Source organism: Megascapheus bottae, chromosome 10, assembly GCF_031878675.1.
Source record: "Megascapheus bottae isolate mThoBot1 chromosome 10, mThoBot2.hap1, whole genome shotgun sequence".
Classification (NCBI taxonomy): Eukaryota; Metazoa; Chordata; class Mammalia; order Rodentia; family Geomyidae; genus Megascapheus; species Megascapheus bottae.
The window spans coordinates 28,021,534-28,048,387 of NC_143518.1; the positions used below are offsets into that span (position 1 = coordinate 28,021,534).

Consider the following 26,854-nt stretch of genomic DNA (forward strand, 5'->3'; position numbering starts at 1 on the left):
ATGGAGAAGCTAGAGGGTCACAGTGCATGCGTGCAGGGTCAGCCCTTCATATAAGAAGTGAGACTGAGAGTCAGAATCTGCCAAACTACAAAAGCATTTTTCCCTTTTGGAGAAAAGGCATGAAGTTTAAAATTGAGTAGAAAGTACTAAGGCTTAGGATACTTTAGAGAAGCCAGGTGCAATGGTCCACATCTGTAACCCCAGTGCTCAGAAGGCTGAGGAAGGCCAGTCTAGGAGAGAGAGAGAGAGAGAGAGAGAGAGAGAGAGAGAGAGAGAGAGAGAGAGAGAGAGAGAGAGAGAGAGAGAGAGAGAGAGAGAGAGAGAGAGAGAGAGAGAGAGAGAGAGAGAGAGAGAGAGAGAGAGAGAGAGAGAGAGAGAGAGAGAGAGAGAGAGAGAGAGAGAGAGAGGAGAGATGGGAGGGGAGGGGAGGGGAGGAGAAAAGGGAGGGGGAGGCAGAGGGAGGGAGGGAGGGAGGGAGGGAGAGAGAGATCCCTTCTGGGCCACTCTGCTATTGTCCTCATATTCCATGTGTGGGCCTATTAAAATGTAACAAAACACTACCATCACTGGCTACTTTCGCCAGGATGCTGAGTGAGAGCACAGTCATATCTTCAGTTCCCCAACCTACTATGTCACTGTGTATCCCAGCAGAAGACTGGGATGATGCCTTTAAATCAAGGTCCTAAGGGTGAGCAGAACTCTTGAATACCATCATGACAGGTGAAAAATGAGTGAAAGCTGGGCCCTGGTGGGTCACACCTGTTATCCTAGCTATTCTGGATGCTGAGATCTGAGAATTATGGTTTAAAGCCAACCCCAGCAAGAAAATCCATGAGACACTTATCTCCACTTAATCACCAGAAAACCGAAAGTGGAGATGCGGCTCAAAGTGGTAGAGTACTACTAGCCGTGAGCAAAAGAGCTCAGGGACAGCACCCTGGTCCTGAGTTCAAGCCCTATAACCCCCCCACCCCTGAAGTGAGTTTAGATTTAGGAGTTTAGCTACATTTTTGACATTATTTACTAGCCACAGAGTCAGAGAGTTGAAGCAAAATCAAATCAAACCATGCTCTAAAGTAAGCATGTGCTAGTCATCTACTAACTAGCATGGTAGGTAGTTCAGCTATCAGGAAGGACTTAAGGGCAAAGGTTTGAAGAGCAAAGGCCAAAGCAGGCAGAAATTGGGGAACTTTCTTCAGTGGAGCGAGTCCCGTACATTTCCAGTCTCATTTGCTACAGATGAGTGGAATGCTGTATATAATTTTCTCTCTGCTTTACCCTAAATAGGAATTTTACTTTTGGGCTCTGTTCTTCGCACTCAGTAGAGATGCTTAATAATGTCATTTTGGCTATAAGTTGGAGGATCATAAGAAACTATATCTACACATGTGCCTCACAGTCCTGGTTAAGTGTTTTGGGGAGTCGTTGGCATCTTGTTAGTCAAGGGCCTTGTGAGTGGAAGAAGGTAGCACATGTTCTGGGAATCAAGCATGCACAGTATTGGATCTGTGTTGTTCCCAGTCCATTAACCCTTCCCAGGGGATAATAGCATTCCCCTTCTCTTAGGAGGCTTTTCCCAATTCACAACCATTTCCTTATGGTCCAGGAAGATCTGTCATTCAGAGCATCCTGCCGGCATCCATCTGGCCAATCAGAGGATGACAGTTGCCTGACTTCAGCACTATGTTAAAAAGACCACAATAACCCAAGTCAGGCCACATTCATTCCCCAGGATTATTGTGCTTAGAACCAGTGCAGAAAATTCTTTGTCTCTTGGCAGAATGCAAATATAAAGCTGTGGCCCTATTTTCCGTCTGTTCAAATAAGTAATGAAAACAAGAGAGAAAATGGAGGGAAGTTGGTGGGTATGGGAGATAAGAGTACCGAGCCCTTATTGGCTTTAGGGTTCGAAAAGTCAAAAGTACACATTCAAGATCTGGATATTTATTTATTTTTATGTTACAAACTATGCTAATAGACCACTCAAGTATGTTCTACTCTCCTTGACAAATACACCTCCATCATGACACCCAAAAAGCCAAGTTTGTGTTTGAATTCTCAGACTCGTCACGTGTTTCTTTCAAGAACATGGCAATACAGGGAGGGTCAGACCCCATGAGTGTATTTTTTTTATCACCTAGCATCACATTGGAAAATGGACATATATGCATGGCGACTGTAGAATGCATGTTCCGGATCTGTGTGCACTCCCAACTCCCACACAATGAACCTTTGGCTACCCCTCAGTCATATGAACCAGGATGAACTGGGCTTGGGATAATTGGATTAGGGATCTCCACACCTCACATGCTCATAATGCCGTGTACAAATGGAGGTGCTGGCTCCAAGTGCATGTGTGGAAGTGTCTGGGTGGGGCTAGGAAAGGGAGAGTCTAAGAAGACCTCATCTGGTCCAAAGATATGTCTGCATGTTTGGGTCCACATGAAGTTCACATATTGAACATTGAACCCCACCTCCAGTTGGCGCTTAGGAAGGTGGGTGATATTGGGAAATAATCATGTTTAGATGAGGTCGGGAGGGTAGAGTCCTCTTGACAGGATCTGTGTCCCTATAAAAAGAAAAAGTAAGCTCATGTTCACCACCTTGTGGGCTGTAACAAGAGGAGAGCTGTCTCAGGAAGATGGCTTTTATCAGACTCTGAACCTGATGTTAGTCTGCTTGGGACTTTTAGTCTCTAGAACTGTAAGAAAGCATCTTTCAGCTACCCACTTTAGAGTGACTTATTGGGACAAAGTATGGGCTTCATTCCAAGATCTAAAATTCCTAGTGCTGTTGTTCTGAGTCTGGCAAAACTTGGAGACTGAGGAAACCATCCTCTCAGCCAAGCTTCTTTGACAACTCATTGGAGAAGCTTATAAAGTGAGCTCAAACTTCTATCATCATTCTTGATCAAGTCCAGCTTTCATGCCTTCCCGTACTGGACTCTTATATTTGATTTTTCAGGTTTAATAATGTATCAAAAACCTCAATTGTCATTTCCTGTGACTGGATCATTCTGTTTTTATTGGCCTTTTTCACAAACAAAAACATTGATATGTTCTTCTACTCACCAGTTTTCATTGGTTTCCACTGCTTTCTGTCTACTAAGTCCTATTAATTCTTTCCTTATATGATGCTCCCACTTCAGCTTTGTTTTTTGTTTCTTGTGTATCAAGCTTTTTCTGATCTATTTCCCTTTCTTATTCTGCACTAGTTTATCCTCATTCTTTAAAGAATAGCTTTACTAAAATGGCATAATTATATGGCTTTTTCCCCTGCTTAATAGCCTTGAATAGATCTCGATGGCCAGCATTTTCTTCTACTCTGCTTTAAAATAAACTATCGCATCAAGGATCATCTCTCCATGTTTCCCTGGGCTAAATTCCTCACATCTGTATCTCTGCCCTTATTTTCTCCCTATTTCCCGTTACTCTCTGTCCAAATAAATGCTTGTTGATGAATCTCAACTCCCAGTTCGGCTATAAAATACTTCTCCCACTCTGGCTCACAGTGTTTTGTTTCTTTTTCTGGAATCCTTCGGTCTGGTTTATTTGTTTTGATATCTATTAATTTATTGTCCTGAACTGTTGCATAAACTTGCTTTTGCACAAGATTTTAATTGTGTGAAAACGTAACCTGTGTCTCACAATGTGGATTTCACTGTTCTCCTTATTATTATACCCTATGTTATGCACAAGAACAATGGATACTTAATATACTGAATTTTCTTACTTGCATATTCCAAAATGAAAAGTATGCTTTATATTTTTTTATTGGTCATGAAGTATCTACTCTTAATGTTACTTACCATGTTAATTTTAAAAATACTAAGTTTTTCTAAACATCCTTCCATACATTTATCCATTATTGTAAAGTACCCTTGTGATCACCACTGTTTTCTTTCTTTTTTAACGAGAAATAAAATATATTCTGATAAAGAATTTTTCTCCTCCTTACCGTCACTCATGTGAATGTCATTTTGTGTCCTAGTAGAGGTTTTTAAAGTTTAAAGTGTTTGCATTTATCCAAAAAATTACAAGTTAGGATATAGTAAAGACACTTACAAAGATACTACCACTACCTTAAAAAACATTATCTATAGACAGATAGATAGATAGATAGATAGATAGATAGATAGATAAAATTTTACTCATTCATCAAGAAGAATGGTATTATGTAATTTGCAGGAACGAGGATGGATCCGAAAAAATTATGTTAAGTGAGGGATGCATGTTTTCTCTCATATGTGGAAGTGAGATCTAAATTATATATACATAAACATATACAGGGTTATACATGTACATACACAATGGTATTAACTAAAGTATTGTATATGAAGTGTAGGATTCCAATGGTATAACTCCTTTGAGAAGTTAATGTAGATGTCAACGAAATGGGTACCAAGAATCTGGAACACATGTTCTGAGGAAGTGAGGTCAAGGGGCAAGGGTAGGTGAATGGTGAGAAAAGGAGTTGGTGAGTATATGTGAAACTGGAATCAGGTAAATTGAGTGAATGAGTGGTGATAGAGATGAGGGAAAATGAGAAAGGAGTAGCATTGATCAACATATGTTGTACTCACAAACTAGCACGTTGAATGGAGACTCCTTCATACAACTACTTAAGGATAATACAAAGTCAAACATTCAAAGAAAGGAATCAGCTGGCTCCAATGTGTATAACAAAAGACAAGATTGCATCATTCTTTCATTTTATTGAAAACGAATCATTTCTACTCTAGCGCAAACAATGTATATTTTACACCATAAAGCAAGATATAATTTACATATTACATTTCTTATGAGATCTTTATTCATTCCATTTTTCTTTTAATTAGGTCACCTCTCTGGTTTAATTTAACCTTCCAAGTGCCCTACCAATCCACATCTTATTTGGGGAACATCTGAGGACACAGGTAGTCATACATATCCATCTGTATCTGGGTCTACTGCTGGTAAAGAACAGGGATGTGGCTGGAGTGTGTGGTACTTTGACCCTCTTCTACAAACTGGCTTCAGAGCCAGACGTCTACTCCTCCAAATCACTTATTGAACTTGTTTCTAGATCAGTGATAAGTGGACTGAAGTGAATGCTTCTTGACCAAATGCTCAGATAATAGATGCTTGTGGCATTAACCTACCGGCAATGAGCATTCCTATGACTAACCAGCTCTGTGGCTCAGCGAAAGTTCCAGACATTGCTTGCCCAAGGCATGAGATAAATGTTTTCTTTACCATTAGGGTGAATGGGAACAAACTTTTCTGTTGGCCACTGGAAAGGGGTGTCAGCATGAAGATTTCAAATGATTTTTTTGTTTCACATGACCCTCTACCTTTCCTCTCCTGCTTAGCAAATCCTCTGCATATGTCATTTGTTCCTGCTCTCCATAATTCAAAGCCTCTCTTTAAACTCCACCCCCCTAAAGTTTAGATTCAACATACTTCTCAAGCCAAAGAATATTCTGATCTTCAAGGATATACTGTTCTTTCAAAACCTGATAATCCCCAGCAGTGAATGGGACAAAAAAATGGAAGATTTCTTAGAAGCAAATAATGCGTGTTGCTCAGTGACTTACATGAACCTCCATAAAAAAACTTTCTGGTTAAAATAAGAGAGAGCCAGGGCTGAGAGCAAAATGCAAAAGATGGGTGCCCTTATTACTGAAAGAAATACAGAATCATTAGAAATACATTTCCAGATTGGTAGCTGCTAGATTTTTTTAAGAAAACATTTCTGTCAGCTCAATCTGATCGGAATACAAATATGTGTTAAAAGTGCATTTTACATCCCAAATTCCTTGCCTGTAACTCCGAGTACACAAAGTTGGCATGTTTAGCCAAAACCAACCTAAAGCTTTCTTACCACTGATAACTGAAATGATGAGAACCAAGCTGACCAGGATAAGAAAATAAGTTAAAAATATTGTCTATTCTGTGTGCCTTTAGTTAGTCCTTAGTCAGATGACATGCTTTGTGAGACATCCAACAATACAAGCCTATTTTCAAATACAAGATGATAAGTACGTACAGCAATTGCAGCATTCCCTTCCTACAAGACAAGCCTTACAGATGGCATCTCATTCCACTGATTAGCCCTGTACACTTTTACAGCCCCTTTCTTCCCATGGCTACAAAGTGCTGCACATACAGAGAATACAGGAAAAGAAAGATGAATAGAGCCTCACAACACCCCTGTGAGGTAGGTAGGAATTGCCATCTTGTATAAACAGGTAAACTGAGGCACCACTTGGTCAAGTCCACCTGGCAAGTAATTTAGGAAAGCAGGGCTGGGAACAAAGAGTAAGAAACCTGGCTTTCATCCCTCGAGTCTAAACTTTTATTTGGAAATACTAACTATATCTGTGTCAGTAATTGTATTTAAATTTTTTGGAATTTAAGCCAACTGTTAAGTAATCTACTTTAGTGTGTGTTTTGTCTTTTACAGTTCCATGAAGTGGAGAAGGAGCAGATGACTAAACATCTTTTCCTCCTCTTAAGTGGAATTCCCTGGACATCAGGGTTCTGGCTCCAACCTCAAGGATACTTTAATAGTCTAAAACAACTTGTAACTCATTGAAAGCTCTAAGGTGAGAAGGAGCCCTAGTTCTTAAACAACATTCTTGCCGACTGCACTATAACTCCAATGAGAAAACAAGCAAGATGCCTAATTAATGTTTCATCGCTGTAGAAGTAAAGACAGGGAGGGAAGTATGAGTTTTGCTTTTTTGTTTTGCTATGTGTGAGAAACTGCAAACTCAAGCTTGCAATATTATATATAATATATATAAATATATACAGTATATATATATAAAGTGTGCATCTGACTACACTTAAGGCACCAAAGAGATGTAGGCCAGGCATTTCACAATTCAGTCTTGGTTTTCCTGAAGAAATTTCTATCCCTCTCAAGTGAAAAAAAAACTATATATATATTCTGTATCAAATAGCTCTCAACAGCAAATCACTGAAGCACAACAAATGCCTTGAACGTAAGTTTGCTGATTGCTTGCATGAATGTGTGAGGTGATGTTGATGGCAATATTATAATCTATAGCTTAAAGCTTAAATCCATGGTTAAGAAGTAGAGTTTAGAGCTTAGAATTAGCCAGATTTAGCTGATTATATTGATCAATCTGATAGGCCAATAATCAGAACTTGTGCACGATTTTTGTGTGTGTAGTAGCTGACTGTAAGAACCTTACCATAACCCACAGACATGTAGACAGTGACAAAGGCAGTCATGCCTGGAACAGGTTCTTCAGAAAGACTTTGGCTTTCCAAACATTCCTAGGGGGGACTAGGAAGAAGACAGAGTAAGGCACTGAGGTCAAACAGGTTGATGAGAAATTATAGGTGAATCATTTTGAATATGGATATATGTATATAGGGGATTATTTCTTTGGCTACTGCACAGTTTTTTTAAAACCCATACAAATTTATGACAGTGGGTTGGCAGGCCCTAACTGATGAAGCTAGGAGTATATTAAGCAAAGCATAAATAGAAAGAAAAATGAAATAAACACACACACAGAAACAAATGGTGGTAGTATTCCAGAGAAAGGAGGTACATTTGTTAACTAATTTTCATTTTGTTCCTCTCCTGCTTTTCTCTGCCATGGTCCCAATATTTTAGTTCTGTCTTTTGTTTGTTTGTTTGTACTTTTTTTCTCCAGCAGATGAAGAAATGACAGAGCAGGATAGGTGTCTTATGGTTTTTTTGATTTCTTCTTAGGCCTGTTTAATTATTATTTTTTCCTCAGTTGACTGTTGGCACCTGGTTCCTCTGTAAACTATATTCCTTGGCCTTCAGTCTCAGGTTGGCAATGCTGTTAGCCATGTTGATACCCTGTGCAGGGCTATTGTTGGCACATGTGGCAGAATAAGTAGCCATGGCGCTGTAGGGACAAAGAAGAAAGCAGGAAGAATAACAGACATTAGTTTCACCAAGAAGCAAGTCTGTGCCCCAAATGGATGTACTTTCAGGATGCAGGCAGGAAGGGGCTGCTAGACTGAACTAGGGTGTCTAGGAGCTCTTATAACCCCAGTTTTCCATTCATGTAAGGCATTTGGAAAGAGGGGTAGTCTTGTGTTGCAGTGCAAAGGAAAGCAGAGGAGAATGACACAAAGGGAGGGAGAGGTATTTGCTGTACTGGATACAGTGAGTAATGATTTATTTCTGGGGTGAGAGAAAAAGTTACCTAGTAGGTTTTTCATCAGCTGACTAGTTAAAACAGTCCTTGATCTCTTTTTCTTGCCCACACGATCCAGACTGAAGGGGGTGGGGCGAATGAAGAAGGAAAGCCAGCCATTTGACAATAAATGGAAGAGAATTTTGGTTCTTTACTCTAGGTAGCTGTACTTTAGATTATCAATAAAATACCACAATAAGCACTGTGCTTGGAGAATCAAATAATCCAACATAACTTCTTTGTTCCTCTTGATTCATTTATTGATAGTACCATGTGTCGCAGGATCAAAAGGTCCCTACTCACGTGCTTTGATTTCTATGATCTGTTCTCCAAGTATGTGAGTAGCATGTAAATGCTTTTGGATCAGTTATTATGTGAATGTTTGAATTTCCTAACTAGACTAAAAGAGCTCCAGTTTTAGCATTTTTAACCCTCAGAGGTAACTCTTTCTCACTACACATTGCTGAGAAAAACATGAAGTTTGATTTTCATTTCAGATATTGTTAATAAGACCTAGGAACACTGCTGACTAAAATTCATCAATGGTGGATCTTTGTTAATTGCATTCAAGAATCTCTTACAAAAGGAAAAAGAAATGGTGTGTTGACTTAGGGTGCAAATTCTCTTTTATTTTATCCTAAATGGTTAAAAGGGGACATTTTAATGAAATGAAAACATTTCTAGTTGTTTCTAAGATTAGCAAAACCCTTTCAACTGAGATATATTTATAAATGGAATGACATGTGTTTTTCTCTTGCCTGCATTCCAATGGAATTTTGTCACCCACACAGGAGTTTGTGGTTCTGAGGATCAAGTGACAAGATCAGAAAGAGAGCAAACTGAAGTTGTTCTACAAATAGAGAGAATGTACCATTGATACTTATCTGGGACACCACATAGTCAAGACTCATAGTCAAGACTCTTAATAGTCTATTTACCTCAGATACTAGCAATTAAGAAAACCAAGTATTAAAAAAAGTATAATTAGTTCCAGATAATTTCCTCTTTCTAGATATACACATCTTTAAAAGCCTTAGAGCACTAATTACAAATATGTGAGAGAATGTGTGTGCATTTATATGTATGTTCATACAGAAGGATGAAGACTCAAAAGAGTTACAAAAATAATCCTACTTTGGGTACCAGTGATTCATGTCTAACTACCCAGGAAGCTGAGATCTGAAGAACTATGATTTAAAGCCAGCCTCAGAAGACAAACTCACTAGACTCCATTCCAAAATAAGCAGCCAAAAAGCAGGAACAGAGGCATAGCTCAAGTGGTAGAAAAAAGAACTTTACTTTTTCTATTCTTTTTTCTTTTTTTTTTAGCAGCTTCACTGGGATCATTTCTGAGGAAATGATCTACACACGTGTATGTTCTTCTGAACTTTTGCTTTTAATTAACAACTTATATGGTATATATCGCTGACCTAAAGCATAAGCTTTATAGATCTGATATTACACCTGCCTGCTCACTATGTCCTCAGGGAATGCTGATAAAATCATAGCATATGTTTAGTGTTCAATAAATCATCAAGATATCACTATGGTACGATTAAACTGATTTCTATTCAATGCCATTGATCTCTATCACTATCTCTAGCTCTGTCCCTCTGACATCTAAAACCTATCTGACCAATATTATTTTATTCTTAGTAGTAGTAGTTTTTACTGTAAGTTTCATTGTCTCAGCAGAAAGAATAAAAAAGACTATAAAAAAGAAAAGTTGGGCCAGGAGTTTGGCCTAGTGGTAGAGTGCTTGCCTACCATGCACGAAGACCCAGGTTCAATTCCTCGGTATCACATACATAGAAAAAAGCCAGAAGTGGTGCTGAGGCTCAAGTGGTAGAGCTCTAGCCTTGAGAAAGTCCAAGGACAGTGCTCAGGTCCTGAGTTCAAGCCCAGGACTGGCAAAAAAAAAAGAGAAGAGCTGATGATTATTTATCTTGAGTTCATAATGTCATTTAACAAGAAAAAGAAATATCAGTACAGTTAAGGCTATCTTTTACCATTGTCCACCAAAGGACAGAGGTAGTGGGTTTAGATTAGGAGTGAGATAAATGATCAGAACACATTAAGACAAAAGTCTTTTTTTTTGAATGTACCAACAAATGTCATTTGATTCAGAAATCCATATGCACTTATTCATTTACATGTTTCCATCCAATATCCTATAGGAAGTTTTAGGACATACCAATGACTCTAATATTTAATGGTTAAGAAAAGACATCGTTAAAGTTAGGGAATCTAACTGGTGGATTATTATAAAAATCAATAAACTTAGCCTTTTTTTTTTTTTGCACCAGTCCTGGGCCTTGAGCTCAGGGCCTGAGCACTGTCCTTGGGCTTTCTCAAGGCCAGAGCTTTACCACTTGAGCCCAGCTCCACTTCTGGCTTTTTTTTCTATGTATGTGGTATTGAGGAATCGAACCCTGGCCTTTGTGCATACTAGGCAAGCACTCTACCACTAGGCCAAACTCCTGGCCCCAACTTAGACTTTCCTAACCACAAGCTGGTAAGATAATTAAGTCCTAAGAATGGTACAGAGCACCATTTTTTTTTTTTTTTGCCAGTCCTGGGCTTGAGCTCAGGGCCTGAGCGCTGTCCTTGGACTTTCTCAAGGCTAGAGCTCTACTACTTGAGCCTCAGCACCACTTCCGGCTTTTTTTTGTATGTATGTGGTACCAAGGAATCGAACCCGGGTCTTCGTGCATGCTAGGCAAGCACTTTAACCACTAGGCCAAACTCCCGGCCCCGCATAGCATCATTTTAAACACAGAGGAATGAACTTGGAATTATAAGGTATATTATTTCTTGAGGACTGATAATAAAGTTGGATGGCTTTTCAATACATAAGGTTAAAACTGTGAGAGCATTAAAAGCATTCTCTGGTGGCAAATTGCAGATTGTCATGGAACTTGTACTTTAAGTTCTTGGCTGAGTTTCTGAGAAATGTGGTTCCCATCATTTTAGATTCAGGACCAGCAAAAAGTCTGATTTAATAGAAACCCACACTGTCTTTGATAATCAAAGATGTGTTCAATTTCCTCAGCAAACAAAAGGAAATGGAACCATGGGGGATTATTTTGGTTTACTGAAGTTGTTGTGACTGTTTTCCAGAAATATGTACCGTAGTAGTGATTGCACTTTTATCTCCTCTGCACCAGTTACTACAGTTGACTAACTGCACCATCTGTTATTCCAGTGTGGGGATTTACTATGGTTAATAGCTGTTTTAAAAAATACTGAGTTTGTTTCTCTATTATAGGCCAGAGAGTAATATCTGAAGTGAGATGAATGTTTATCTTCTTTGTTACTCAAAAAATTAATGGACATATATATTCTCTATTACACAACAGACTGACTATTCACCAAGTCATTTTTCATTTAAATGACAGACTACTTCCACAACAGAGAACAGTAACTTTGTCCAGTTATATGATGGTGTTAATATGGAACCAGCATTAGAACAGTGACTCTGTGCAAAGTTTTGTAGGAATTCCTTTGTAGGAACTTGAGGGTAAAATAAAAACCTGTTATTATTGGAAAATGAATTTTGTTATCTCTTAAGTTATCAATAAGTGATATCATTATCACTTGATTGTTTAGGGAAGTTGTAATAATTGAACAACTTTTTCAGAATTTCATGGTCACAATATGTTGACTAAAAGAGCAGAGGCCAAACGGGGAGCTGGTTGCTGATGCCTGTAATCCTAGCTACTTAGAAGGCTGAGATCTGAGAATGACAGTTCAAAGCCTACCCAGGCAGGAAAGTTCATAAGACAGTGACAGCATCTAGGCCCTGAGTTAAAGCCCCAGGATTAGCATAAAAGAAATAAAGAAAAAAGAACAGAAGCCATCTCAATGTATTTCTTTTCAGCAAACATTTAGAATATATAATCCTATAAACAGAGTCTAATATTTTTCTATATACTAAAGAAAGATCTCTCACTCTAATAACTTGCTTTATATCTAATTTTACAACTTGATCTAATTATGCCATCTAGTCAAGTGATAGCCAGTCCTTTGACAAACCAGTGACAAGCAAGTCTTGTTACAGGTCAGAAAAAAATAGAATTAATATGTGAGTAGTCTAAGAGTAGCTTAGTCATGCTTTAAACATGACATTGGAAGAGGGAGAGGGCTTTCTTCCTAAAGTGACAACAGATGTGAGACACCCTTGAATGGCTGCCAATCTGAAAGAGAGCTCACTACCACCTGTTCTTGTCATGGAAACTTCTAAAGCTGCTTCAGCACAAGAAAGAGAACCCTAGAATAAAAGTCCTTCCACAAGAGTGTGCCACTGGGGGTAATTAGCTGTTTTCAGCTCAATTCACGGGCCCTCTGAACCACTCCTTCCTATCTAGGATTAAACTTCCTGGGATAAAAAGCTAAGGCTAACACTAAATAATTAGTGCATGTTAAGGACAGGACAATAACCATGGATGTGTTTCACAACCAAGTTCCTTCCTGCTGGTCTTGCATTCTAAGTAACATTCATTTATTCCTTGGAAATAAAAGATCTGGGCAGAGTCAGTAACTGAATTTCTAGAGGTGGTTTAGAGCACTATTTCTCCTGAACTTTTAGCAAAACTCCTTTGTGCCTGTGACCAAAAATGACCTTGCCAAATAAAATGCATTGAGCCATTAGAGATTAATTTAAAAAAAAAGAAAAAGCTTTTCTTCCATGTGTTGACTCATCAAATCTGCACTGGGACTTCCACAGAGCTGACACATTTAAGAATGCTTAAATTTTTTTTTTCATTTCCTTATTTGGAGATTCCTAACAGATGCAGCCCAACTATGGACAACAGCATACTAACCCCACCAGCAGCAAGGAATAATGTTTTCACTGGGGACATGTCATTTATAATCCACTCAACTCTTTCTGAAAAGTTACTGTGAGGAAAAATATGTTACAATAACTGCCAACACGAAGAAAAGGCTATTAACCAGATGATTTTAAAGGCAGGAAACAAATGGGCATCTGCTTTGTAATCACCCTTAATATAAAGCCTACAAATCACAAAACAGTTGAGAATAACGTTTTTTGGAAAGTACTATTTGACTCTATTTCAACTTTAACATTGTTTTTTTATTTGGGTTGTTTTAAACACATAATGATAAATTGTTTAAAGTTTCATCCAAAGTCAAATGTGTGGACTTGTAGACGTCTGTGGGTCTCCCTGAAGATCTAGGGTTTCAAATCTTTCACTCTGAGGCACTGACGTATAATTTGGAGACCATCTCCTTGGTTTGTTCTTTTCTCAACCCAAGAATAATGGAGGCATACTTACTTCATCTAAGAAAACTCAATATCAATTTTTATAAGAAAACTTACTTCTAAAGAAAAACCCCATCAATTCTTGAAAGTGATCTTGTGTGACTTAAAAAAAATCATTTCTCACTGACCATGAAATTCTGAAATAAGTTGTTCAATTATTACAACTTCCCTAAACAATCAAGTGAGAATGATATCACTTATTGATAACTTAAGAGATAACAAAATCATTTTCCAATAATAACAGGCTTTTATTTTACCCTCAAATCCTAGCTACTGAGGAGGCTGAGATCTGAGGATTGCCGCTCAAAGCCTGCCCAGCAGGAAAGTCCATGAGACTCTCACCTACAATTAAGCAATAAAAATGTTGGACATGGATATGTGGGTTCAAGTGGTAGAGTGCTAGCTTTGAACAACAACAACAACAAAAAGCTCAGGGACAGTGGATAGGCCCTGAGTTCAAGTTCAGGAGTGGTACACACACACACACACACACACACACACACACACACACACACACACACAATCATTTCTTACTCTTAGTTGAAAAATTCCATAGTTGATATTTTTAATGGATATTGGCCCGTCTAAGTGGACACACTTGCACTTCATTTCACTGGTAAGCCTTCAATTTCTACTATGTGTTCAATGATCCTTTGGCAACTGTTAATCTTTCTTCCTAGGACTATTTGTATCTATAAACTCCCAATCTTATATCTTATATCCTTCTATTACTGCAAGAACTTCCTTACATTTCTGCCCTTTGATCTATAAATACTCTTGTGAGCTATACGAAGAGAAATCTATTGCTAGATATAAGATGACATATGAAATCAATGATCTGAGAAGCTGTAGTAGCCAGGACAAAAATACTTTGCCATGTACTCTAGTCATCTAGGGCTTTGCTGTTCAATGTAAGTACTGAGGGACAAGAGCATTGGCATCAACCGTGGAGTGGCGGGACTCAGATATACAGAATCCCATTCTCCCCTACCCTTAGTGCAGCAAAGTCTACATGGGCACTGACCCAAGAGATTCCTGTGCACAGCCATGTTTGAAGAGTCCTGTTGTAGCCTCTCATGCTCCTTTTAATTTTATGGACACATTTTCTTAGGATGCTGGCTTCCAATAGTCTTCCCTATGTGAGGACCTCCATCTTGACATTTCTAAGGCTCAAACCCCTTTCTTACGTATAACTAATTTCCCCTTTACCCTACCCCCGGGAGCCACCTCCCAACCCCTCTGACAAGTTACCTTTTCAGTGTCCTCCGTTAGAATCCGTTATGAAGCCCCTCGTGTAAACAACATCTTGGGAGGGACGAGGATCTATTTTTGAAAGTGTGAAAGGGAGAAATGAGCCAAATGCGTTCAGCAGATGTCATGTAGCACCATGACCACGACCAAATGAGGGGAGGAGGAGAGAGAGAATGGAGGAGGGGGAACGTGGATGAGGAGAGTCAGCCTCTCTTTCACTTGTCACGGGTTTTCTTTGAAGTCTTGCCCTCCCGCTCAAAATAGCATTCTGAACCAACAGTGCAGAGCCCAGGGCATTTGCTATCTACCTCTCACAAGAGCAGAGGGCTCGAAGGGAAGGTTTCTTGGCCAGTTTGTCTTAAACCATAGTCAAAAGTCCATGTCTGGATTGATCACCGATACCCAAAAGGCACAGTACTAGAAAATTAGCAAGTCTTAATTAGTTCTCTTGCTCATGTGTGCTTTCATTCTCACAATTTGCAATAAGAGAATAGTTCTGAACTAAGAAGCAAGCGTGTGTTCCAAAAGCAAGTTTCCTTTCACTGGCCACAAATAAACAAAGCAGCCACCTGCCAAGAAAGTACAGCCTTGTTGGAAAGTGTTTTGCTCCCTCGGGGACTCTGTTGCTGGCCTGCCACCATCATCTCTAATTTGCTTAAGGGAATGACGGAGTAACACGTGTGCTCTAGATCGCCAGGTACAATCCTGTGTTATGCCTGTTGTCTACCGTTAACTATTAATATCAGTCCCTTTTTACTTTAAAATGCCCTAGTTTGACAAGTCATGCGCCACCACTTTGAATCGCTAATAGACACTCATAAAAAAAAATCACATAAAATAAAATCCATATGGGGTATTTTCCAGCCCATACTTCAGACATGTTGCAAATGTGTCCTGCTTTCATTCATTCTTAGGACCACGAAATTGTTCTGTCTAACAAAGCTGTCTAGTCACTGAACCTGGGACACATGAATGAGACACGCAGGTTCTCTCAATGTGATGCCCACGACTCCACAATGTGGACTTGACACAGACCCAAAAGATTGTTTAGAAAAAAAATTGCATCTTATTACTGCCAATACAATGCAAGGTTTAATTTGAATAAAATATGGGGATATGTCCTAATATGTTGGACAGAACCAGGACTCACAAGCATGCAGTCTAATTCTGCTTACTGAAGACTTAAATTTGGACAAGTGTTCCATCTCCTCTTGTTTGGAGCCAGAAGAAGGAAACAGCTATCACACAGGAGTGTCCAAGGATCAACCGAGAGATATGTCTTTTAATGAATGTTACATGTGAAGTAACTAACTTGACATAGTAGTACCAACAGAGACAGCACATTTTTCATCTCACTGAAGATCAGTCATTTCTTTTGCTTTTCATTACTTGTTTTTCTTTTGTACTTTGTAAACAATAGTTATACTTCCTAGCATGTTTCAAAGTGTGAAATTGTAATGAATATTTCTAAACATAGCATAAAATATCTCCAAAGAACAGAACAGTTTTTGCCATTTTTAGAAGTGAACCAAACTGTAAAACACTTCAGTCAACACTGAGTCAAGGAAAAAAACGTATTATTGATAAATAACTGCTTTAAATCATTGCTTTTCTACTCATAGTGGAGATTAATTAATTCCTCTTACAGAATATGAATCCTCACTTTCTATGGTATTGTCTTAATTAATTTCTTTCTTTTTTTTTTTTTTTTGGTGGGTCATGGGGCTTGAACTTAGTTTGGGCACTGGCCCTAAGCTCTTCAGCTCAAGGCTACTGCCCTACCTTTGAGCCAAGTCCCACTTCCCATTTTCTAGTGGTTAATTGTAGAAAAGTCTCAGATTCTTTTGTACCCGGGCTGGCTTTGAACTTTGATCCTCAGATCTCAGCTCCTGAGTAGCTAGGATTATAGGCGTGAGCCACTGTGCCCGGCTTGTCTTTTTTTTTTTTTTTTTAACCAACTCTGGATCTAAGAGAGAAATGATATAAATGCATACTCTGGAATGAATAAAATACTAGGTTATATGATTGTAAGAAAAGAGTAGAATACAAAATAATGTGTGCACTAATGCTATATCTACATAAAATATTGAGCTCTAGTCACAAATATGAACAAACTAATTATATATTTAAGGGTGTTTTTGAAAACGTATCTAGAATTTTACATAACATTTTCAGTGAACGGAGGATATCTCCACAAACAAAACAAAATAAAAAGCACATGCAAGTTTGTCATGTTCATAGCTTCAGTGAAATGCCCACGTACAGAAATCCTGTGATGCAGACACTGAGGCTGGGAGTCTGCTTTGGTCCAGTCTAACCCAAAACTAATTCAGGAAAAAATTCATCTCCATTTGTACCCTGTGCTGCTCTCGGCACATCCTTAAGAAGGATGGAGCAGCAGCCATCTGGATTTATTTTAAAGCTGCTTCAAAAGCTTCTAAGGAGAGCACAGGGCTAATACTTCCTCATTAGCCCCAAATTCAAACTAAGAGTCTTGAAACATCATTTTGAATGACACCCATTCCCCGAGGTAATCAGTGAACCTATAGGATACCAATGTGTAGGAAAGACAAAGCAGCCCCCTACTTATTTAAAATACTGCAGAATATATGATTTCACAACCATCTTCTTAATGTCCTGCTGGTAAACCTGAAGGAAGAATCTAAATTTTAAATAAGGCACATAGATATAACTGATCTCAAAATCAGCAAAACAAGGGTGAACAGAGACCTGGAATAGGAGTTTGCTATACATGAAGTTTCTGTGTATTAAGACCAGACCTGTGTCATGCTTTTGTTAGTGGCATTTCTCTGAAATGCTGATTTGGCATTCAGAACAGAACCAACCATTCAGGTGAGGTTACTGGCATTAACGAGAGCATTTGCATTTTACAAATGTGTCATTTCATATTAGGGATGTATCTCCAGCTAAAACATAATCTGTAATTACAGCAAGGCCTCTCTTTTAGCCAATAATCAATCTTAATGATGAATAGGCAAATAAAAAAGTAATACATGAATGTGTGAATACTTTTTTCTCCCCCTGAGGGAACATGTAGCCCGAACCTGGTTTCCTCTGGGTTAAAGAGGCAAGTTGATGCATTAACACCAGGCATCTCAGCTATCTGGATGGAATAAATTTATATTTTCTGATCACATAATAAATGGAGGTTAAAAACCTCACAATGAGACTAAAATATTCCTCTGATTTTGCGTCTTCAGAAATTTTACCTTTTTCATATAAAATTAGGTTCAAATTATATATTCTCTTTAGTCAGAAGACACATATATGTGCACACACATATTCCCCCACACATACATACACTCATTCACTGATGTCCAAAGAAATCTTTAGCCAAGTAGATGCCAAGTAGATAAGTATAGCTATAGATATGAAGGCATTTGGAGCCCTAAGATATCCACTTATTAATTAAAAAAAAAAAGTGATCAAGTGACCTTGAGTTTTCTTTCTTTCTCTCTGCCACGTTTTCCCTCTTTTCTACCTTCCACTCTCCTTAATTTCTTCCCCCTCTCTCTCCTTTTTTTGCTCTCTTATAATTCAAAATCAGTTTTACTGTGAAGTTCGCCATTGTGCCTGTTTGGATTCTTACACATTCATTTCCTACTTGAGCATAATAAAATAAACCTATCTTAAATTTGGGGATGGGGTAGCCTTCTTCCAAAATGGTTATGAGAAGGGCACTCAACACTGCTTAATAATGTTCTTTTCCTTTAGATTCTTTCCCATCCTTGAAAGCTTTCCAAGAGTTCCCAAGTCCAAAAGGAGATTGCTGAGGGCCTGCCCCCCTGTCTCTTCTGCCCCAAACCCTGCTCCTGGGGCAATCTCCTGTGAAAATGTGGGGAGGCCAGCAAGTTGAGCGTCTCTGAAGAGGTTAACCCAGGAAGAAATGTCAGTCTGCTGCAAATACAGCTTTGAGTGTGACCGACTGCTGAGAAATATGTGGAATGGAGCAAGGGAGAGTGGACCATCATTCACCTGTACGGAGAGGCTGTTCCCCAGGAGAGATAATCCGTGGGCCTTGGTGCAGGACGAGGTACGATGGGCTGCTCCACAGCAGTCACGTCTCCTGAATAGGTTTTGAGGAGAGAAGCATTTTTATTGGCCAGCATGGCTCGTTCATTCCTGCGGAACTTGGCTCTTCGATTCTGAAACCACACCTGGAAGGTTAATTGGGACAAGAGAAAGACGTATTGAGAATGTAGAAAGGAGGGGGAGAGAAAGAGAAGAAAGAGACAAAGTGATCACATGAAGGGAATTCTGGTTGTTTTTCTTTACTACTGGATACTTTCTAAACAAGACACTCAACATTCTTCCTAGAACAATAGAAACCGACATGGTCCCTCCATGGTAGGTGGCTATACAGCTTTTAGGGTTTATGACGATAGGGCTCAATGGCAGAGCATTTGTTTAACATGTATGAAGCCCTCTGCTCAGTCCCTAGCACAAAAGCAAAACAAAACCACAAAGTACTTCCAGTAATCAAGATTCCAGAGATGGAGTCTGTAATCAATGGGCAAGGACAGCAACCAAAGTTACAGACACTAAGGCATGAAGTTGATCGGATTACACTTATTTGTAGGGTATGGAGTACTTATCCAGTGCTAGTACTGAGAACCAACACAGGTACTTTACCTACAGAATTTCTCATGACATTTCCACATGTTAAGTTCGATCATTCCTAATATAGAGCTGAAGGAATAGTACATTGATGCTAAGTAGTTGATGTAAGTAACAAATGACTGATATTTTTGTTTGATCATGGGGCTTGAAATCTGAGCCTGGGCACTGTCCCTGAGCTCTTCAGCTCAAGGCTAGTGATCTACCACTTTGAGCCACAGCTCTACTTCCAGTTTTCTGGTGGTTAACTGGAGATAAGGGATCTCACAGACTTTGGTGCCCAGGCTGGCTTTGAACTGTGATCCTCAGATCTCAGCCTGCTGAGTAGCTAGGATTACAGGCATGAGCCACTGGCACTCAGCAAAATGACTGATTTTTAACACAAGGATATCCAATTCCTGGACCTATAGCTCTTTCAGATTGCAATGGAATTTTCTTCAGTTGCTTGTTCATTCAGGAAGTCTGTGGAGTACTGTAGCTCAGATCCTGTACTACATACCAAGAAGAGGAAGACTTTCATTCACTGCTTTCATTGTTCACAATCTAATTAAGGAAGATATGTACATTGGAAACATTGCAAGGCAAATATTTTAGGTGTAATTGTATATGCCTACAGTAAGGTATGGGGTAAGGAAAATCCACGGTGTGGTGAAATGGCTGTATGACTCTGTGGTCTACATCTACCAAAACTGCTTTGTGTTCACTGCCTACTCTGTTGCGTCTGAGTAGAAAACAGGGAAACCTGGATGCCCTCTCCCAGGCCTCCCAGACTTCCATCTCTCTCTTCTTTCTGTTCTGCCTTTTAGATTCTTATTACAGCTATCATTTTAAATGTGACTATGTTCATACCAGCACTCTACTTGTTACCATCTACTGTCTTCCCATTAAAGAATAAGATAAAAACTTCTCACCATGAAACACACAATGCTCAGAAATTGGCTCGGTGCATCAAAAAAAAAAGTCATAACACTATGACTTTCTGCGCTGGTCATCTATCATTCTAACTCCTGTCATGAGCTTGAAGACTACCTACGGACTCCTCAACCGAGGAGGCCATTTTCTACCTACATATAGTCATACCAGATCCTCTGCCTGCAATATTCTTCCCTTTTGTCCAGTTGTCAGCATCTAATGTTCAAGACTTGAATTTAACACCACCTCTGTTGGGAAGCATTGTAGTGGAAAGAACATAATTTTAAAGTCAAAGTGGATTGGAGAAAATACTTTCTCTAGTACATTAAACATTTATTCTTGGATAGTTTTTTCTTTGTTCCGTTGGCTCCCATTTGGAGATAATGACATTTACAGGATAGTTGTGAAAGTTAGTCAAGATTGGATGATTAATAGATGTGCGTTCCCTCCCTTTCCTCTGTGCATCCTGAATCATCATTTCCTCTGATCTAGAACTAATTCTTGAGTAATATTTGACAGTAGGATTATGATACCATAATCTGATGGTTTATACATCTGTCTCCTCTACCTCAGACCATAACATCCTTACATAGAAGCCCAGTGTTTTACCCATCCCAAAAAATCAACACAGCTCCAAATGTACAAGAGGTATTCACTAAGTGTTTGAGGGAAATGAGGACAATAAAAGAAAAGGGGGGGGGAATTAATCTTGCAAAGAGGAATAAAATCTGGCCTCTATATAAAGGGACCATCACATGGATGATGTGACCCACAAATAACTCCATATTGTACGTGTCATATTACAATAACTGCTCAAAGTATTAAATAAAAACAACTAGATGGATTACTTCAGTCTGGGAGAGGGTAGAAGAGTAAATTCATGGAGAAAATTCTTCCCTGTTCAGGAAAATAAGGATTCATGGCACTGAAAGTTATCAATATGTAATGTGATATGAAAGAGAGAAGAAAAAAAATCTGTCCCCTTTCCACAGACAGATGAACAGACAGACACACACACAGATGGAATTTGTCTTGATATGATATGAGTTGTCCCCAATTCAAGATGAACTCTTCCACATTTTTGTTTAATTTCTACCATTTTGTTTTCTAGGCTTCCTTCTTTAAACTTCAGATCACTGTAGCAAAAGTGGTACAGTTAGGTACTGGGAGTCCCTAGTTGAGAATTACCCATTACTTCAACTGTGGGCTGAGGTTGTGGCATGAGTGATACTAGGGAATTAGGAGAGCAGAAAGATTTTGAGAGCTCAGTATAGTAAGTAGCCTGGGGGAAAAGGTGGGAGAAGGCATTGAAGAAAGAGCTAAGTGGAGAGAGCAGAACTGAGATTTGTCCTGAGGCACTGCTATCCTGTGTTGCACAGTGCATTCGTTCTCATGAACCTCTGCTCTTCCTTCCCAACTCTAGGAAACTCAGGAAAGCTAAACAGCCTTTTGCTTTTGCCATTGACCATTTTCTTCCTGTCTCTTGAGATGAAGCTACTCTTTGCCCCAGGGAGAAAATATTTTCATACTTTCTTTTCAGGATACCTTCAGGACCTCCCCATCCACCTAACATGTGTGATGAGCTGTGTCTCAACAAGTGTCTACTTTGTGGACATAAACTCCACACTGCTCAAGATGTCTGCTGCGTGGCTCAAGTCTCCTTTGGTCTAGAAGGCTACAATTTATAGAAAGACATTCCTCGAACTCATACTGAGCATAAATATGCAAATAGTAATCTTGTTAGCAAGACAAGACAGACTGGTCACATGTGTTTTGTCAAAACAGATGCTTACTGCTGGCAAGATAATTTCAGCAGAAATAGCAAAGCATTACTTGTGAAAGTATTTGGTCAGAAGACCATTATTTATTCAAAGTCTATTGTGTATGTGCAGGCGAGTGCATGTGCTAGTGATCAAACTCAGGGCCTTGAGATGCTAGGTAAATGCCCCCACCATGTAGCCTCATCTCAGGCCTTCAAAGTCTATTGTGGGGATTAAAGGCCCAAACTCTGGATTGACATTCCATCATTCGCATTCTTATTGACTAATTCCTAGCTGTGTAACTGCTTGCCAAATGCTTTAACCTCTATGTGCCTCAATGTTTCTCAGCTGTAAGATAGAGAATAACATCCAAATCACAGATTGATGTACTAGAATAGTCATATAAAGAGCATTTCTTCACGTGTAAGGGCTTCATCAGTTTTAAGTGTTGTAGTAGTATCACAACAATAACTGGTTATATTGTGGTTTAGTTGTATGGCCTGTCGCTGATGCATTGTGGATGTGAATTTTAGAAAGAAGTGTTCTTTTCCCTTTCCCTTTCCTTGTATCTTCTTTTTTTTTTTTTCTTCACTCAGAGACAGAGAATGTGTTTGCAACCCAGTTCTGCAGTATCTGTTTTCCACTTCCACCAGGGTTCATACATGTGTACTCAGAAGAAGTTTTTGGAAGATCACGGCTCCAAAGGTGAGTGGGGAAAGCTAAGAGGAGGGAAAGCTAATCTATTTGGCTCCCAAAGGTCAAAGTGAAAGCTAGAGGTGTGAAGTCAAACACTACAGTGTCTATGAACTAAATCTGAAGGGGGTCAAAGAAATGGGGAGCAAATGGAAAATTCTGCTCTTTCTAAAGTATTTCGTTTGAGTTTTTACATTCTATGTAGCCTAAAGAAACACACCTAGCCCTGGAGTCTGACCACATGGGGCCCAATTGTAACCCTTCCTAGTACTGGTGTGTCTGAAACCTATAACTTTGTCTGGGTCTGTGTGTGGGGGGAGGTGGGGTTGTTCTGTCACAGAGTTTAACAGATAGGTATTTCATAAGACATGTGTCTCAAATACTATGTTAAGAGACTGTGACTCATCAACTATAACAAAGCTGTAATGGAAGAAGGAATAGTTCCATTCAAACTAGAAAGTTCTAAAATCCAACCTGCCAAATAGTTTAGGAGAGCCCAGTGTTATAAATATGATTTTGATACAGTAGATCTATACTTCGAGGGTTTCTGCCCTGCAGAATTAGTGCCCTTAAGAGTGAATTAATTTTTGAGGTAACACAGCCTTTGGAGACAGGCCTAGAAAATGTTTGGTGCCAGCCACCCACAACCTGAGTTACCTGTACTCTGGCCTCAGTGAGGTTCACCCGGCGGGCAAGGTCTTCTCGCACAAACGCATCCGGGTAGTGTGTCCGCTCAAAGACACGCTCCAGAGCCTGCAGCTGGCTGCTGTTGAAGGTTGTCCTGTTTCTCCGCTGCTTTCTCTTCTTCTTTTCCTCTGAGTTCAGCTGATCATCTACAATATAAATTTGATGATAAGGAGCCAGATTCAATTTAGAGATCCTGGTGAACACTTAAAACCAACAACAACAACAAAACATCTACAGTGAAGGTTGCTTCATTTGCTCACATTCTTATCAAAACACTGCAGCCAAATGCAGCTTCATGTTTTGCAAATGCTGGCACTGCTGCTCATACATTATGTGCCAAGAACCCCCTGCAGTTCTTATGCTTGGCTGTTGCTTCTGAATATGAGATCAGAGCTGAAGTGAGACCTTTGTTGCCTGATCCTTGAAGCCTGTTTTGTCAATGAGCACTGAAAGAAAAATCTCCCACCTATGTTGTCTCTAGAGGTGGGGATAGGAGAGTATATATACTAGACAATATTAGGTTCGCTCACAGAGTTTTATAGCCAACCATTTCGACTACCTCCTGGTTCCTTCTCAACACAGGAACACACATGCGTGTCTGTGGAAGAGGAAATATTCGTACTACACAGACAGGATATCTCTCAAATTCACGGGCATTCTCTTGGAAGCAGTGGTTGATTTCCTGCTAGCATTCTGTCTGGGCTGCTGTTACTATGGCAGGTTTTCAGGGCCCCACACTTACAATCCAAGCTAACATGATCCTGGAGTTACCCTAAAAGAACCAAAGAATGGGGAACCAGATCCTGAGATTCCTGGTGATTGAACTCAAATTTGAGTTCTAGGGTCCTGTAAACAGATTTTTGCAGAATCACAACCCTGAGTTTTTACCTACCAGATCCCTCCTGGGTTTGTTCTTGGTATTTTCAGAGGTATCTAAACAAGCTAATCACTCAGCCTCTCTATGGAAATCAGCAAACAGCATAGTCCTGTCTTAAATCCCCACCAGGCCTCAGAAGAGTGATGGATTGTGAAGCAGAGTTCAGTACTCCCTGTATGAACATCATCATCAAACCGTCACCCACAGGCCCAAGCTCTGAAGGAATCTATGTGGCTCATAGCAATGTGCAGCGTTGAGTTGCCCAAGCCCAAGTCTGATGTGCTAAATTCACACTCTCAATGACTTCTCCTCACAGAGGCTCAGAAAAAATTACAAGGAGTTGGAATGACGCTGGGAAGAAAGGAAAACTTGGATCCTTGTTCCATATTCAACAGAACAGTAGTTCTCCTTGCTCTGTTTTTTCATGTACACATTCTCATGATCTTCTGTAATTATAAATGGACCACACAGTCAACAAAACTACTCACATGAGGTGTGATGTCTTAAGAACAAGGACACTTAAATAAGCTCCCATGATATTCTTATTCCAAGTAAGAACACATCCTAATTTGTGTATGGATTCAAAATATACCTTAGATTTGGGATCCTAAGCCAGATCTTGGTACGTGATGCCTGAGGCCTGTCTTTGCGCTCAAAGACCTTTTTGTCCTCAGGGCTGCCTCACTAGAAATGCCTCGGGTCTTAGAATAGAGACTGTGTATTTCCTATTAGTAATAAAAGCATTCATGCACAGTAACTATTTGTTAGATTTGTTTCATTGGGATGCATGAAACTTCACTGGTCCTTAGGAAAGTATCTCATATGATCTACCCAGGTTCCTCCAGCTGAGAAGCCACAGCCAACCATTGTCTCTGCTACATGATTGAGCTCAATGAATCCTACCTTTGGGCTTTCACATTGGTGGCAGCCCACCTAGAAGCCCTGCTGCTGTAATCTCATAAAGAATGTCAGATTGGCCATATCTTGAGAATGGAGGCAATTCAATCATAACTTCTGGGATCTATCTCAACTGTCATCACTAAATATAGCCTTATTCAGATATTAATTAAATTTTGTTTCCAATAATATCAGCACCAGAATGAAAGCACTTAGAATCTAATGCCTTTTGGGAGTTGTCTTACATGCATGTTCTACCGGTTCAAATGTTTGAAAGAATTTGTCTTGTTCCCACTCTTTTTTATTTTCCAAATCTCTTGAATACGATTCCATACGCCTTGCTCTTTGAGTCTCTCTGGAATTATCAGGAGTTTGAGAAATTACCATAACTGAATTTCAGGTTTCCAAGAAACAAAAATCTGCAAAACATCTTCAGCTTTCATACCGCCATGAAACGAAGACCAATCAGACACTAGACTATTATCTTTTAATTATTTAAGGGGCTGCTCTTATGAAGGCAACACACCATGATTTGTTTCTTTCCGCTGAGAAAATTCTCAGGTTTGAGCATAAATTCTAAGTGTTATTCTGTTTTCTAAGCCTATTTCTTGCCCTTGCCAAACTGTGATTGAGATCAAGAATACTTTATGGTTCATTCTAGTACTACAACCTGCTACATAATCTCTCAGTAGTTCTTTGAAATCTTTCCACTGTTCATTCAAATTCTACTGGCTGTCCACCATAAACCACCAACTCCCCTGACGTGGGAGTAAGGGAAATGGAGAATTACAGTTTATGACAGGGAATAAATAGCTATGATGACCTGAAACGATTCCAGAAAAAGTTTCCCAGTGAATGTTCTTGTTGTTTTTAACAAATGAAAACATCAGTCCAGATCATGTTGAAGGTGAGAAAAGACATTCAAATAACAGGGCTCCCAGGAGTCTAGCTCTGGCAAATGTCCTTCCAAGTGCAAGCATAACACAAAGAGACAATGAGTGGGCAAGAGACAGCTGGAACAGCAGCCCTTCAACGTTTCTGTCTTTGCTCACTAATCACACATTCTGAGCTCCCAGTTTTCCTCCTGAACACAGAGGAACAGGACTCAGTATCTTTTGCTGATTGAAAAGAAACATAAACAATGAAGAAGTTTATAAACTCAGGGCATCTGAAGGACCTGGGATAAACATATTTATCAGATTCTTGGCTCTGGTTGCATATAAGAGAGAGAAAGCAATGTGCTTTTTATCATTGCAGGAAGCCCATCTTTCTTGTGAAAGGAGCTACAGTGAAGACTGATTTTGAAACATAGTGTCTAAGGATATTGATGTAAAATTGAATCACTTAATGCATATTGATCTTTAACATTCTGAAGTGCCTTGCCATGTTGTAAGAATAACTATGAATTAGGAGTATATTTTTATTAAGTTCACAATATCTCAAACCTAAACTATTTACTGATTTTATAATTTTATTGAATTGAATAAACCTTGGATAGGTACTCCTTCCATCAAAACAGGCAAAATAGTATAGGCTCACTTGGAATTGGGACCTATGAAGTACTGGCACCAAATAACACCTCCCTAAATTTGTGAAATTCAACCCTATTATTAATAGATGAAATCCAGACCTAGTGGAATAAAGTGACTTCTTTAAAATCACGATGA

At 39.3% G+C, this 26,854-nt stretch overlaps 1 protein-coding gene across 3 annotated transcripts in view; it reads right to left on the bottom strand.

The window, feature by feature from the left end:
- Window positions 1-5,220: 5,220 nt before the first annotated feature.
- Prrx1 (paired related homeobox 1) overlaps window positions 5,221-26,854 on the bottom strand; it is a 72,832-nt gene continuing 51,198 nt past the window's right edge. The window contains exons 2-5 of one of the 3 annotated variants that reach the window (XM_090340469.1): window positions 23,384-23,559; window positions 18,720-18,901; window positions 14,724-14,795; window positions 7,808-7,894 (exon numbers count right to left, since the gene is read on the bottom strand). In XM_090340469.1, the coding sequence (XP_090196595.1) occupies window positions 14,741-14,795; window positions 18,720-18,901; window positions 23,384-23,559 (413 nt within the window). In that variant the 3' untranslated portion in view covers window positions 7,808-7,894; window positions 14,724-14,740. Of the gene's footprint in view, window positions 7,895-13,331; window positions 13,450-14,723; window positions 14,796-18,719; window positions 18,902-23,383; window positions 23,560-26,854 lie in introns of those variants that run through there. The other 2 variants (XM_090340470.1, XM_090340468.1) reach the window with 2 other exon arrangements.